This window comes from Melozone crissalis, unplaced genomic scaffold, assembly GCF_028551555.1.
Source record: "Melozone crissalis strain CALT ecotype California unplaced genomic scaffold, PUWL_Pcris_2 ptg000027l_1, whole genome shotgun sequence".
Taxonomy (NCBI): Eukaryota; Metazoa; Chordata; class Aves; order Passeriformes; family Passerellidae; genus Melozone; species Melozone crissalis.
In genome coordinates this window covers 53,655,743-53,670,812 of record NW_026535805.1, presented here as the reverse complement: position 1 = coordinate 53,670,812, position 15,070 = coordinate 53,655,743, and the positions used below count along the sequence as shown (strand labels likewise).

The 15,070-nt window shown below is 42.6% G+C and overlaps 1 protein-coding gene across 1 annotated transcript in view; it reads left to right on the top strand.

Annotated features, from left to right (window-relative positions):
• MFSD2B (MFSD2 lysolipid transporter B, sphingolipid) overlaps nucleotides 1-14,861 on the top strand; it is a 37,345-nt gene extending 22,484 nt beyond the window's left edge. The window contains exons 7-14 of the mRNA XM_054280203.1: nucleotides 579-669; nucleotides 764-885; nucleotides 3,221-3,304; nucleotides 4,589-4,669; nucleotides 10,068-10,177; nucleotides 11,697-11,840; nucleotides 13,631-13,807; nucleotides 14,804-14,861. Of these exons, the coding sequence (XP_054136178.1) occupies nucleotides 579-669; nucleotides 764-885; nucleotides 3,221-3,304; nucleotides 4,589-4,669; nucleotides 10,068-10,177; nucleotides 11,697-11,840; nucleotides 13,631-13,807; nucleotides 14,804-14,861 (867 nt within the window). The remainder of the gene's footprint in view (nucleotides 1-578; nucleotides 670-763; nucleotides 886-3,220; nucleotides 3,305-4,588; nucleotides 4,670-10,067; nucleotides 10,178-11,696; nucleotides 11,841-13,630; nucleotides 13,808-14,803) is intronic.
• The last annotated feature ends 209 nt before the right edge of the window (nucleotides 14,862-15,070 follow it).

The following is a 15,070-nucleotide window of genomic DNA, read 5'->3' as shown; positions in this document are numbered from 1 at the left end:
ATATGTCACTAAATAACTGGGAAAACCAGCATGCAAGGTACCATACTCTCAAAACATTGGCATGTAAGTATGATTTCTAAAATTCATTATTATCATTATGTGTAAATGCAGAAACTGTAGTAACTATGTTTACCTCAGTACTGAGAACTCTCCCATGCACCATGAAATTCCAGATTGCAGTTTGTGTAGCCAGATCAACTGGACTTACTGAAAATTAGAATGTCTCTGTGGATGATGCATGGTTTTGATTAGGTGGCTGTGTATGTCTGGGGTTAGTCTCAACATAAGCAAATTTTTAAAACATTCAGGTTGCCAACACAGTAACCCTTTTGTTCACTGCTTCTTTTTTTTTTCAAGAAATATATACTTATATGCCCTGAATTTATCCTAAGGCAGGTGTGGTTCATAAATGAACTGCAGAAGTGAACATTTTTTCAGAGCGGCAGCAGAAGCATTTGGCTGTATGCAGATGGGCATTTCTTCATTTGCAGGTGGCTTACCAAAAAGGGACTGAAATTTTCATAATGACTGTCATTCTCGTGTCAAAATTTCAATGTCTTTTTTTTTCCTTTTGAAAGGCAAAAGTTTACATGATTGCAGCAGGGGTCATAGCAGGTGTGTATCTCCTTGGAATTGTCGTTCTTTTTCTTGGAGTAAAGGAAAGGGATGGTAAGTTATATTTAAATATGCTTCAGTTTAATAATAGTTATTTCAAATTCCTTTATTGAAAAGGTTTTTATTTTATGTATTCTGCTTCTCTTAGATCCTTATGCCTTAAATTCAGACAGAGCAATTCCTTTTTGTAAGGGGCTTGCACTCACCATGAAGCATGGTCCATATGTGAAGCTTACAGCTTCATTTCTTCTCATCTCGACAGCAGTTCAGGTAACTTCAGACCCTCTCAGTCTGTCTGCTGGCCTCATTCCACTCCCAGCATGGGAGAGTCTGAAATGCAAATAACCTTTGGCTGGTGACGGGAGGGGTGATCTGGGGGGTGTTGCCTTCCCCTGTAAATCAGTAGGGAACCAAGTCTTCTTCTGGTGCCTGGGGTCTTGTGTGGCTGGAGGTTGTTCTTACAAAGGAGGAGCAAAGCCAAAGTCATGACCATTTAAAGACTTTTTTTCCCCCTTTCTGTTCTTTTTTTTTTTTCATAAAAGGTGAAGAACTAGTCCTAGTGACCCAGTCTGGGTCATTCTGTGTTATCTATGCACAGTCTCCTGTGGTTTCAGTTGCTTAGAGAATGCTTTTTCCCTTCTGTCTGTTCCTCTCTCTCTGTGTGCCCTGTTTAAACTGTTGCCCCTCTCCTTTGTGGAGGTGACTGCTCTCAGATAGTGGCTGAACTGGGTCTTGTGGAGTCTTTTGTGGTGGAAGGCATTAGGTCAGAGTAAAAAGACATACAGAGGCAGGAGGTCTTACCTGTGTCAGAGTTAGGTAGAGCTCATTTTGAAATGAGGACCTGCAATTGGATGTGGCATCTCATGAAAAGATGTGGTGCATCCTCCCAAAGAGAGGAGCTGTAGAAAAGCCACTCAGTAAGAAACCCTCACTCCCCATATGTACAGTAGGCTTTTTAAGCCTGACTTTTAGCACATGTTCAATTCAGTAAATACATTATTTTACTCTGAACTTGTACATAACAGCTGAAGTTTGCTTTATTTTGAAAAGCAAATAATTATTACATTTTTACCAAGAGACTCTTAGTCACGTGGACCATTTATCAAGGGAATAGCAGGACAGAAGGCAAGAAAATTACATGTGAGAGAGCAGTGCTGTGCTCACCAGCAGTCCTGGTGAATTATTAAGTTCCTTGGAAGGACTGCTTAAAAGTTTGTTTGCCAAAGAAGCACTGAACTTTTTTGTTGGCCTGGATTTGGGCACAGCATCTGCTAGTCCTTGCTGGAATACCCAAGGGTGAGAAACAATAACAGAAGTTATTTCTGCTCATGTCTGGGATCTGCAGGTACTGTGAGCAACTGCAGAGACAGGGAGGAGATGAAAGATGAAAGGTCCCTTATTGTCCACGTCCTTCCAGCATCCACTCAGCCAGCAGGGATATAGAGCACATCTGGTTGCTGGCAGCCAGCTACTTGCTGGCAGCACCCAGAGAGGAAGAGATCATCTGTCAGTCCATGTCTCTCTGTTTTGCTGTTTGTGCAAACTGAAGGGAAGGTGTGAGGGGAGGCAGAAGCTGGAAGCTCTGTTACTCCAGTGGAGCCAGTATGAGCAACCCTTGCTGCTGTTACTCAAGGGAGCAACACTAATTGTGTGGAAATTAGAGAGTGGATTACTGCTCAGCAAAATGAATAGGCAGGTAAAGATGCATTGGCTGTAATTCCAGAGTGTGATATCCTGTGTCTAAAATTAGGGCAGCATAAACAGGGACACAGACTAGGGAAGGGTTTTGTGGCAATAGAGACAGGATACAACCTTTTGGATATCCTAATTTGTAAACAGGTGATTGGCCACTTGTAATCTACAAGCACACAAAGGGAGCAAGAATTGATCGTGCTGCTGTGGAATGATTATTAAATCCTCCTCTGTCACTCTGCTTCTGCAGAATTGCTGGAGCTGGCCCTCTATCATATTCTGGTGTTCAGAATCCCCCTTAGTTCTGTAGAAGCATGGCGGTAGCAGTGGCTTCACCTGTCGTATAACGAGTGCAGTTAGATCCTCCCATCTGCTGAGGATTCAGATGTAGGGAGATGTCTGACCCAAAGCCGCTCTCCATAGCTGAGGGTGCATATAAAACCAGCTGCTTTACTACAGGAAGTTGGCAGGAGTGTTATTACAGCTGAAATGTTACTTGTTTTGGAGTCAGAGCTTCTGGAGAAAGATTTATGGCCTTGCTGGGGAAGAGAAAGGGGAGTTTCTTGCAGTAGCCTGCAGCTGAGACAACACAAGGCACCTGGGACATGGGGAATAAAGCCTCGAGACAGAATCTTTTCATAGGGCCATTTCTGTTCTGGTCAGTTTTATGCTCTGTTAGGTATGGCTTACCTCTTGCTTGGCCCAGCATTGCTGGCATGTTATTCCAGTGATAATGGGACAATTAATACTTCTTTTAGTTGTTGCAAACAAGGGAAGAATGAGACTCCTAAACCCTACATTTAACAAATCAGTCACCATCTGTATTTAGCTGACATGAAGTGTGATGCAATTTTTGTCTTTTTAAAATTCTCTTTTGTCTTTTGGTTGTCACCAAATGTCTTAAATTCGACAGCTGGAGCAGGGAAACTTTGTCCTGTTCTGCACGCACGCTGCTGGCCTCCGCAATCACTTCCAGTATTTGGTGGTGACCATCTTGGTGAGTTGCACTTCTCTCCCAAAGTTACCTGGGCTTTGACACAAAATTACGGAAGGCAAGAAGAGTTTTGTGTCTCAGCAGAGCTGTTAGGAAGCTACACTATCTTCTTCATTGTCTGTTTGAAATAAAGCTGGTGTTCCCTATTGCACTTATAAAAAATTAGTGGTTTGGAGCTTTTAATCCGTTCCTTATTGTTTTTACCTGTAAGCCACAGCTTCTATAAAAGGCAGAAGCTGCTTCTAGAAAGGAGGTTTGGAATTTTACCTCCTTTGTCCCTTTCCCCAGTCCTCTGTGCTGAAAATTAAACAACTTCAATTTGCATATTCATACACACGACTCCTCTGGGCTAGGCAGCTTGCGAGGATAAATATTTAAAATACCCAGAAATACGAAGATTCCTCTCTAGAGCAATTGGCAGTGTGACAAAAAGATCCTTTTACAGAATCTTTTTTCTTAATATGCAGAGGTAGACTTCTGCTTGTTTAGGTGGTACTTATCCTTTCCCACATTATAAGACATATCTTTTCCAAACCCATTAAAACTAATATGTTGGAGAGCAAAAGAGGAATGCTGGGTATCTTAAGGCTCTGCAAGTGATGGTCACCAAGAAGAGAGACAAGAGACAGTAGAGTTAAAGAAAGTAAAGACTGAAATATAACTAACAATTAGATGACATTTAAATAAAGGTCAAGTGTAAGGCTGCCATTAGTAGCAGTACTTCAGTGCATAGGTGAATGACATTGCTTGTGGTTGTTGCTGCTATGGGGGAGTATTTCAGTGTTTGAAACAATAACGTCAACTGCAAGCTATTTGTCTTACAGATTGCTCCTAAGAAGGGACACACAGTATGGAATGTACTCTTAAGTGTATCTTAGGATAGGTTTATCTTGCACTTCAGCTTTCTTCCTGTACCATGGGGTAGAGCTAAATTCACTCATCATTTGTCAGGTTCAGGCACTGTGGCAAGAGGCATTAGCACAAAGTATGGCTGTTTGCAGTATGTTTGAACCTTAATGAATGATCACAGCTTTGACTGCTGTGGCTTGTACTAGAAAAGGAAATTTTAAGACACTATCTTCTGAGATTTGACTGTGGAAAACCCTCTGATGGACAGCTTAACAATGAATTTTAAAAAGTCGGTCAAAGGATGAGGAGAAACAAGAATCTGCATGTTCACCTTCCTTTCAGGCTTTTAGGTACTAGACAAAAAGATGTCTGTGAGCTCAGAGCTGAAGAAGACAGTGGAAGTAAGCACAGCACAGACATGGGTTTTTGTCCTTGTAGGTATCAGCAGTGGTGAGCGTTCCCTTCTGGCAGAAGTTTCTGCAGAGATTTGGCAAGAAGTGTGCAGCATGTGGGATTTCGGTAAGCAAATCCTCTGAGAAAAAAAATTCTGCTTGTGCTCATTTTGTTTGACAATGAGCCACTTCAGGAGCTCTTTCAAGTTCTTATAACATCAATCTATGTGAAATTTGCTCCATTCCAGAGTTTGTTTTAAATCACTGTACCAAATTTCAGACAGATTCCAAGTTTCCAAGGGAAACTTTAAAGAAATAGATTGATGCCGGGGGGGGTCCCAGTTTATTTAAGAATCTCCACAAATTCTCCTCATTTGAAGCTCTCAGAACTGAGCTTCAATGAGGTTTTATAAATTCAAATCTGAGTTGCCTAGTGTTGACAAGTTACCTGTTGTGCAAGGCTTGTTTTGTCTTTGTTATATGGTGCTGAGGTGTCTGTAATTCAGTCTCACAGAAGGAAACAAAAGTCTGTTAGACACCCCCTCTAGGAGCATCCACATCCCTCTGAATAGGGAGGGACAGTTATTAGTGAAGTAAAGAAAAAGGTGACCTACCTGAGAAAAGAAGCCTAGTTTAACTCTGACACAGCTCTGCAAAGCCAGCTCAGTGAGCCTGCCCTTGTCACTGATGGATTATTTTAAGTCCCTTACTTAGTGCAGACAGCAGCAATTTTCTGTCATCATCCTTGGTGAGTTATTGTATAGGCCTGTTCCTCCCCATTTTCCCCCTGTTTACCTTCAATTACTTATGAAAGAGGAAAGAAAAATTGCCTTGTGCACAACAAAGCAGGAGGACTTGAAAAATCCAGACCAAAGCTAAATGTCAAAATTTGAACAAAGCTGAAAAATTTAGGTCTGGTGACCGAGTTGAACAGTTATAATTTTTGGAATTAAAAGCTGTGTTGTAATGACTTCCAGAGGATCAGAAGTAACTTTAAAACCCAAGTTCCAAATATGCTGAATTGTGCTGTGTGTTTTGAAGTAGGCATCTGGAAGTCGAGCCCCATTCTTATTTCTTTTTACCACTTTAGCAAAGAGAATTGCCAAAAGCGGTATTGGCCCATTGACTAGACCTGGGAATGCAGATTTCCTCCTTAGGAAATCTCCTCCTCTGTCTACTTGGCCACAAAAAATGCTTTCTTCAACCAAGCTGGCTCTATAAATTTAGTTTTACATGACTGGAAAGCCTGTCAGCACCTCTGTAAACATGGTTTAACTTAATTTTACAGTTGAGTTGCTTGACTGTTATGGTCTAAGTGGGGGATGGATTGAAAAAAAGCCACCTCTCTGTTTCACCTTGGAGACATTTCTCAGGGGATTCAGTGTGTGCTCAGTGATGGATTTTGTGTCTGACAATGCATCACAGGAGCTTCCTACCCTACCACCTTGTGTGATCTGTACAACTGATCTGTACTCTCCCACTATGAAATACAAGCACATCATTTAAGGCTCCTAAGTTTGTCATTGGGGAATGTTCTACTGCAAGGGGAGACAGGGAAGAAAACTTTTTTTTTCTCTAAAACCTCACTCAGCCTTCAGGGTGAACATGTGATTGGAAATTCAGTTTCCTGGGAAAAAAAGTCACAGTGCTCCAGACTAATATTTCCTGTTAAGGTGAGTCTATGTTCAAGAGAGCCCTCAAAGAATTTAGAAACTGGTAGATAAGCAACAAGAATCTTGGGTTTCTTCCACTGATATTTCTCCCTTTTTACCCATTTCCCCAAAAGAGATGACCAACAAGTCTAACTACTGATTAAGTATCTCAAGTTTCTAGAAGTTTAAAACCTAGAATTTCTGGAATTATCAGGAATTAGCCTGCTCCCAAGCAGGATCCTTGGGAGGATAGGAAGAATGCTATCAACCAGGTTGGTGCACAAGGTGGAAATTATTCTCTTGTGTTTATTTCCTTCAGCTTCCACGTGCTGTGTTCATTTAGGTGTCTGCTCTGCCCTCATGGGGCAAACACTGAACTTACACTCAGTGAGTCTCAGCTGGTGACGGAAGGTGAAGTTGTCAGGAGAAATTTTAACAAGTGTGGCATCTTCTTGGTTCATAGTTTTGGCAATGTGTCTAAAAGCCAAGATGGCTCTCTCCCACAACTCTAGCTTCCATCCTAGCCAATAATATCTTTTGGCTATGGTTTTTGCAGGATTTAGTAAAAATAAGAGCACCTCTTCGCAGATACGCAATTGTTTATTTGCCATCTATGAGCACTGTGCAGCATGGAGAGTTGCCTTTGGATGAGTCCTGGCTCTGCAGCCCCATTTCCACTCTCCCATCTTGTTTCCACTCACATCCTCCCTGCACCTTTTCCTCATTTGCCCTTCATACTGTGCTGCTGCAGCGACCAGTGCCAGCCTCAGCATCCCAGCAGGGTCACCTTGCACGGCGCTGTCAGGGGACGGATGGAAGGCACAGGATAGCTGTGGGATGTTGTTTATAACTCAGAGGGCAGCAGCCCTGTGACAAGAGAGCAGATGCCAATAACAGAGTATTTGCTTTACAAGTAAGAAAGAAGGAGCTGCATTAGCTGTTTATTGCAGTGGGAGCACTGCCCCCATGACTGCGCTGCCACTGCATGAGGGAGGCTTTAGGGCATTGTAACCTCAGTCCTGCTGGCCCTGCTTCTCTTTCTCTAGGAAATTACAGTTACAATTATTATTATTATTGATCTAGAATTTTGTTTAAGTGCTTTGGTTTCTGAGTGGGTGCCCCATGTGGAGCATAAGGCAGTCATAAAATTGCTTATAGACAACATAAAATCTGATATTGCTGGAGTGCTCTCTTGTGGTGAAATAATGATTTTGCCACAACACTGGGCTAATGCAAGGATTATCTGCCTGTGCTGGGAACTTGCAGTCAGGAAAGGTTATTTTCTGCCTCCTTAGCTTGGGAGCAAATGCTTTAGATGGGAAATGCATTTAAAACATAAACATAATGGATTAGACTGCAGGACTCCCAGAATCACTTATCATACAGAACTGTAAATAGCAATGCTTTGGGGAATCACTCTCTGTGAAAGCTCTTCTCATGCCCTCAGCTCCCAAGCTGCACGTATAGAGGATTGAAACACTTAATGTTAAACTAATCCCCATCATTAAAAAGCCCTGTAGATAAGCCCCTGGCTCTGGATTCTACATGTGCTGCTGTGCCTGTGGTTCACAGGCGTGGGAGATGGAGCATGTGACGAGTATAGGACAGCTGGGCAGTGGCATTCAATCAGCATTTTAAAAAGTGGATTTTCTGTCCTGTAAGCCCATTGCTTCAAGTTGAAGTTGAAGAAATCTAGTGACTATAACTACCGCCAGAAAATAAATCCCAAGCATCCCAAATTAATTTGGTTTTGAGGGTAACCTCTGTGGTTGTCATGCAATGTCATGAGTGGATCCGGCTGTGGGGAGTGGAGTCAACCACTCAGACTTTTGGGTTTGTTTATTTATTGCTGAGTATGTATATGGCTTTAAAGAGGTGACTGGAAATGAAAGCACATTCCTCTTCATCAAGATTGAAGGTGATCTGTGAAATGGTCTATTTACAGTTTAAAATGACCACTGAAGCCCTGCCACTACCCTTGAAATGCAGTGTGAGGATGTTTTAAGGCATTGTCTCTAATAATAAATTAAATAGTTCCAGTGGCCTAGAATAGAAATGGGCATTTGGTCATCTCTGTTATTTAACTGGCAGAAAAATCTTCACCCAAGCTGATTAGCAATCTCCTGAGAATTATCAGTGTTCATGGATAAGGGAAGAGCAGCTGAATGTGTCTAGCTGGACTTGTGCAAAGCATGTAACACTGTCCTGCATGTCATCCTTGTCTCTAAGCTGGAGGGACATGGATTCAGTGGATGGACCACTCAGTGCATAAGGAATTGGCTGGATGATGGCAAAAGATCTGTGGTCAAGGACCCAAAGAGTTGTGGTCAATGGCTCAATGTCCAGGTGGGGACCAGTGAGGAGTGTAATCCCCGGGGGTCTGTACTGGGATCAGTCAGGAGTGTCATCCCCAGGGGTCTGTACTGGAGACACTGAGGAGTGTCATCCCCAGGGGTCTGTACTGGGATCAGTCAGGAGTGTCATCCCCAGGGGTCTGCACTGGGACTCGTGCTGTCCAACATCCTTGTCAGGGACATGGAGAGAGGGACTGAGGCACCCTCAGCAGGTTTGCTGGTGACACAGAGCTGTGTGGTGCAGGTGACACACTGGAGGGAAGGGATGCCATCCTGAGAGGCCTGGACAGGCCTGAGAGGTGGGACTGTGGGAACCTCATGAAGTTCAGCAAGGCCAAGCACAAGATCCTGCATCTGGGTCAGGGGGATCCCAGGCACAAAACTAGTCTGGGCAGTGAATGGATTGAGAGCAGCCCTGAGGAGAAAGAAATGGGGGTGTTGGTTGACAAGATGCTCTAAATGACATTGTTCAGCAATGTGAACTTGCAGCCTACAAAACCAAATGCTTCAAAATCAGTGTGGGCAGCAGCTGGGGGAGAGGATTCTGCTCCTCTGCTCTGCTCTCATGATAGCCCTCCTGCCATGCTGCATCCAGCTCTGGGACCTACAACCTCAGAAGGCTGTGAGCCTGGTGGAGTGAGTCCAAAGGAGGACTGAAAAAATTATCAGAGGGTTAGAGCACCTGTCCTATGAAGACAGGCTGAGAGAGCTTGGGTTGTGTAGCCTGAAGAAGAGAAGGCTCTGGGAAGACCTTAGAGCCCCTTCCAGTGCCTAAAGCAGCTTCAAGAGAGCCTGAGAGGGACTTCCTACAGGGGCATGGAGTGGTAGGACAAAGGGGAATGGCTTTTATCTGACAGATAGGTAGATTTAGATTGGATACTAGGAAGAAATTCTTTACTTTGAGGGTGGAGAGGCCCTGGCACAGGTTGCCCAGAGAAGATGTGGGTGCCCCGTCCCTGGAAGTGTTCAAAGCCAGGGCTTGAACATTTGGATGGAGCGGCTTGGTCTAGTGGAACGTGTCCCTGCCCATGGCAGGGGGCCTGGAATGACATAATCTTTAAAGGTTCTATCCAAAACCAAGCCATTCTATTATTCTACCTAGCACAGTTTGGGAATCAACCGCTTTAGGGCTCTTCACACAAAGTATTTGTTAGGCCTAGAGTTTTTTGGAGACCCTGAGTGTTTAGAACTATGAATGTGGCCAGGATCTGGGAGTTGGCTTCACGACTGGTAAATAGGCTCTTGGGTCTGTTTAATTTACTAGCTCAGTTGTAGCCCTAATACTGCTAACAGAGACAACGCTACTATCACTTGTCCTACTTTTCTCCAATTATTCTGGGTAGTTAAGTACAGATTGGCTCAGGGCTTTTTGGAAATGCAATTTGACCAAAATACTGAAGTGTGAGACATTGCTGTGTGTGTACTGTTCTGTAACACAGTTTTGTATTTTGAAGGAAACAATCTGTATAACATTGAGCAGTGCATGCTGTAACTTAGACATAATGCTTTTCTTCTTCAGTGGATGATTCCTTTTGCAGTCATGCTAGTGACCATTCCAAACCTGATCCTGGCTTACTTCGTGGCCTTCGTCTCTGGTCTGAGCATTGCAGCGTCTCTTCTGTTGCCATGGTAGGAGAATTTTACATTTGAGCTGGGGAATGGATGTATTTCTGCATTACGTGTATGTACTACTGCATGGAATTTGCCTCTGAAAAAGGCAGAATATGGCAAGAGTCACTTCTTCTAAGAATCTTTTTTTGGTTTTGTAGCGGATGCTATATGCAGTGATATGAGTTTGGTTGCCCTGTTGTTAACATCCACTGTAGCTGTAACTGCTTTTTGTACACAAGAGTATGTAAATTAATCAATAATCTAAGTAGCTGTACAACGTGTGATAACATTGCCTCAGGAATTATGAAGTTAGGCAAATCAATTAATGCTGAGCAATTAAGAATGTAGCAGAGGACACAAGGCAAACTATGTCTAAATTTACTTTTTATAAGGGCATGTACTTATAGAACAAAGGGTAATGGCTTTAAACTGAAAGACTATAGATTTAGATTAGGTTTTAGAAAGAATTTCTTTACTGTGGGGGTGGGGAGGCCCTGTCACAGGTTGTCCAGAGAAGCTGTGGATGCCCCATCCCTGGAAGTGTTCAAGGTCAGGCTGGATGGGCTTGGAGCAACCCTGGATAGTGGAAGATGTCCCTGCCCATGGCAGAGGGCTGGAATGAGATGAGCTTTAAAGTCCCTTCCGACCCAACCATTCCATGATTCTGTGTGTTCCTGCTTGAGTAATCCTTTGTAATGGATCAAATACACAAGGTTATGATTATAAGAAACCAAGAATTCAAGGTCTTTTGCACTTGAGGACTGAAAATAATGGGGGAAAAACACCTCAAGGATGAGCATGGCAGGACATTTCCTCTTCAGACTGAATAATTGTTATTAAGATCACACTAACCAGAAAGCAAGACCATTGCTGAGAGCACTGTTTTTTCATAACTTGTTTGCACCATGCCTTGAAAACTCCAAGAGATCATGGAATACATAGTTTGAAATTAGTTGTCAGACTATGTAAGCTTTTCTGCATACAGGGTGAGAAGGCTTTTCTTTTTCCAACAGTAAATGATTACATATATTGGAAAAAGAGTCAATTCACAATTAATATTCAAGCAGCTTCCATTCTAATTCCCCATTACCTAATTCAGTCTCTTTGAATTAGAAAGAGAATAGGTTTAATTGGTTTCTGAAAATGTTGTTACCTTGTCAAAAGAGTCATTTCAGAGTGCAACTATTCAGACATTCAGAGTCCCTTGAAATCTTAAGAAATGTTGGGGGGGGAGTTGTTGTTCTTTTTTAATATCAAAACTTCTGATTGGAATGACAGGCAGACTAGGAAATTCTGTCACCTCTCAAGTGTTTGATGGCTTTTCAGTGATTTTCCACATTGCAATATATGGCCATGCTTTTCTTACACATTTTTTGCCCTTCTTTCCAGGAGTACAACCTTTTGAACTGGATTCTTTCATGTGCATGGCCACATCAATCATCTTAAAAATGGAGGAGGGCTGTGCTCTATTTCATTAAGTTTGGACTTTGAAAAGAAATTTTGGCTTGAGTTTTCCTTTTATCTTGCTCACTTCTAGGTCAATGCTCCCTGATGTTGTTGATAACTTTCGCCTGCAGAATCCCCACAGGAAAGGACATGAAACCATTTTCTATTCTTCTTATGTTTTTTTTACCAAGATGTCAGCAGGAATTGGCTTAGGAATTTCTGCAGCAGGACTGGAGTAAGTAACACTATGTTTCCACTTAGTGGATCTACTCTGAAAGCATTCTGAGGTTACAACACTTTTACCCTGTGGAGTTAATTGCATGCACTGAGCCTGAAAGTGCCAGCAGCTCCAGATGGCTGACCACTAAAGACAGGATTGGTGCCATCTAGGCCAGACAACTGAGCATTAAGTTACTTGCCCTGACATGGTTCTACTCAGAAAAACCTGACTTCCCTTCAGATTTTCCTCCTTTCAATTACTCATGTAAATTATGTGAATAAAGAACCAAACACAAAAGAGCAGCAGATGAAGGTCCTCCACAGGTGATACAGGTGCTTTGTGCACTCCCTGTTGCACCTGAACTGGACTATCTCTATGAGCTTGTAAGATTTTACATGGACTGGAGTGCTTTTGGGGGTGCCAGAGACCTGTTCAGCATGAAAGGATCACCAATTCCTGCATCATTTTAGGGAACTGGATGCTGATCAGAGTCAGGAACAGCCTTTCTCACAGCTCTGCCTGTCACCTAGACCAGGTCACTTTAGGAGAGGGTTTATAGTCTCTTCCCATTTGTTCTTGTCTGTTCCGACCAGACAGGCTGAGTAAGTGACATCTCTGCCCTGCCTTTGTGCAAGACCTGGCAGAAAGGGCCTGTGCCTGTCCCTGCTACAGCACACAATAAATACTTAGAAGGGAAATCTGTCCCTCTGCTCCAGATTAGGTTCTGGTAACCAGAATGTTTTGCTTTGGGGCCTGGAGCTGAAATTGCTAAATAACGGGCAATGTTGGCTGAACATTCTGGGCTTAGGAATTTTAACTGCTTATTGCTAAAAGCCTCAAACAATTTGCTGTTCCCCAGTTAGCCCCTTTTCAATTACATTCCAGTTGGGTCCCAGCAATTTACTAAGGCAGATGTATGTGGGAGAATACAGAAGACAGAGTGATGCCAAATGAGTTTTTATTAGGTGGATGTTCAGAAGAAAAACTCATTCCACAAATAAGAAGTAGGAATTTGAGTATATCAGCAGTTGTGGGACCGCATGGAAGCCCTGAACCAGTGAAGTGTACCTAACTCTGAGCACTTGAGTAAATTTGTCTATCTTGAGACGAGTGCTTAAGTGTGTGTTTAAATTAAAGTTAATTATTGCTGTTGAAATTGGTGAAATTACTTCCATGCTTTTAAAACAGAGCTTGAATACTTTGCTGAATATTAATAGGAAACACATAACAGAATAATTTCACATAACCACAGAATCGCAGAATGGGTAGGGCTGGAAGGGACCAAGTGGCCCATCTGCTTCCAACCTTCCTTGCTCAATCAGGGTCATCCCAGAGCACAGGCACAGGATTGTGTCCAGATGGTTCTGGAATATTTCCAGTGGGGGAGACTCCACAGCCTCTCTGGGCAATCTGTTCAGGGCTCAGTCACTGCACAGGAAAAAAGTTCTGCCTCACGTTCAGGTGGAACTTGCCGGGCATTGGTTTATTTCCTTCCACAGGATTCCACAATCCTTTCTTTAAAAGTATGCAAGCAATTTGATCAATTTCAACAGCAATAATTAGCTTAAATGTTATATATAATAACAAGAAAATACAGAGATAATGCAGTTATCTGAAGTTGAGCACAAAAATGAGGTTTGAAAAACACAATTTGAAATGTAGTGGGGAGAAGGAAAAAAGAGAGGTATAGGGAAAATGGGAGAAAAGTCTTGAAGAGTGGGGGGAGTGGGGAGAAGGAAGCCTTCAGGTGAACAACAGCCTTTTAGCTTTGGACATACACACACCACTTGTTTCCATTTGTTTAGGTTTACTGGGTACAAGCCAGGAATATGCAGACAGTCAGATGATGTGATCCTCACACTGAAACTCCTCATTGGAGCAGTCCCTGCCATCCTCATCCTTTTAGGTTTGTTCATACTCCTTTTCTACCCCATCACTGAAGAAAGTCGGAAAGAAACAAAGCTTGCCCTTGAAGAGTTAAGGTAAGTTTGGACCGGCAGTAAAACAGCAGCAATATCCCCACAGCAGCTCTTAATCATACTGGGAAAATTATTATTGTAATGAATCCCTATATGCCTTACAACAAAATAAAACAATGTGCTCTTAGTCAAATTATTAACAGAATGGTACCATGACATGTTCCAGTATCTCTTTTTTGTAGTGCGCTACAACCTGCTTAGAGGACCATTTATCAGAAATTTCAGCTGCTGTATTTACATTTTCTCTGGAGTGGCTCACAAAGCACTATTGTGGTACATTGTTTCAGGCCAGAAATGAGGAATATTCTACATAGATTAAATTTGTGGGGGTAATGTGAATAGCTACAATTTACTTTTATACAGAAGAAAATGTTATGTTGTTGACTGCATTCTTGGTGTTTATGGGATACAAGAAACATCCAAACCATTTAGAAGCGTAGGCAGAAAAGATTGTGGGAGAAAAAAAGAGGTCAGCTTTGAGCTATTCTTTCCCTTTTTACTCTGTCACTCTCCCTTCCTCCTTTTTTCTCCTTCTCCAAGGAAAATCTTGTCTAGCTCAAATTCATCCACCTCTGTCAATTCTTGAGGACATACATAAGGAGAGTCCTAGCAGACTGATGGATAAAATACCAAAAAATAAGTTGTTCCTTCGTCTTGGTTTTATTATCCCGATTTACTCGAATTGGAAACTGATTTCCATGCTAAGAGGTCCATTCCAGGACCTAAGCAAGGGTGCCTGAGACCACTTCATGCCCTAAAATATCTAAGATATGTGCATGGTGTTGGCGGATATGACAAAAGCCTCTGTGCAGACTGGAGGGGACGGTGTAAACAATCTGAAATGGGACTGGTTCCTCTGTTCAGGAGCTTCAGTCATTGTCCAGAGCAACCACACCTTGCTGGGGGCTCTCAGCTGTTTGAGATTGCCAAACTCAGCTCAGTGAGTCAGCAGTGAAAGCCACAAGTGTGTTCATTTTTCATTTGTTCTGCTTTTCCCAGGAGGAGCCACCAAAGCACGGAGAACTTGGACAGCCATGAAAAGGACACCTCTGTCTGAAAGCTCTGAATGCAGTGCCTTCCCAAATGCAGGCTCACATCCCACCAACAACTCTGTGAGAGTTTTCTAGGTCATTTCTTTGCTCACATTTTACCAAAAAGGACAAAGGATGATTCTGACGTAGCCAGTAATAAAATGAAGAGAGGGCACCATTGTGCAAATATACACCTAAGCCCATGCACTGTGCTAAAAAAGACATTACATGTGCT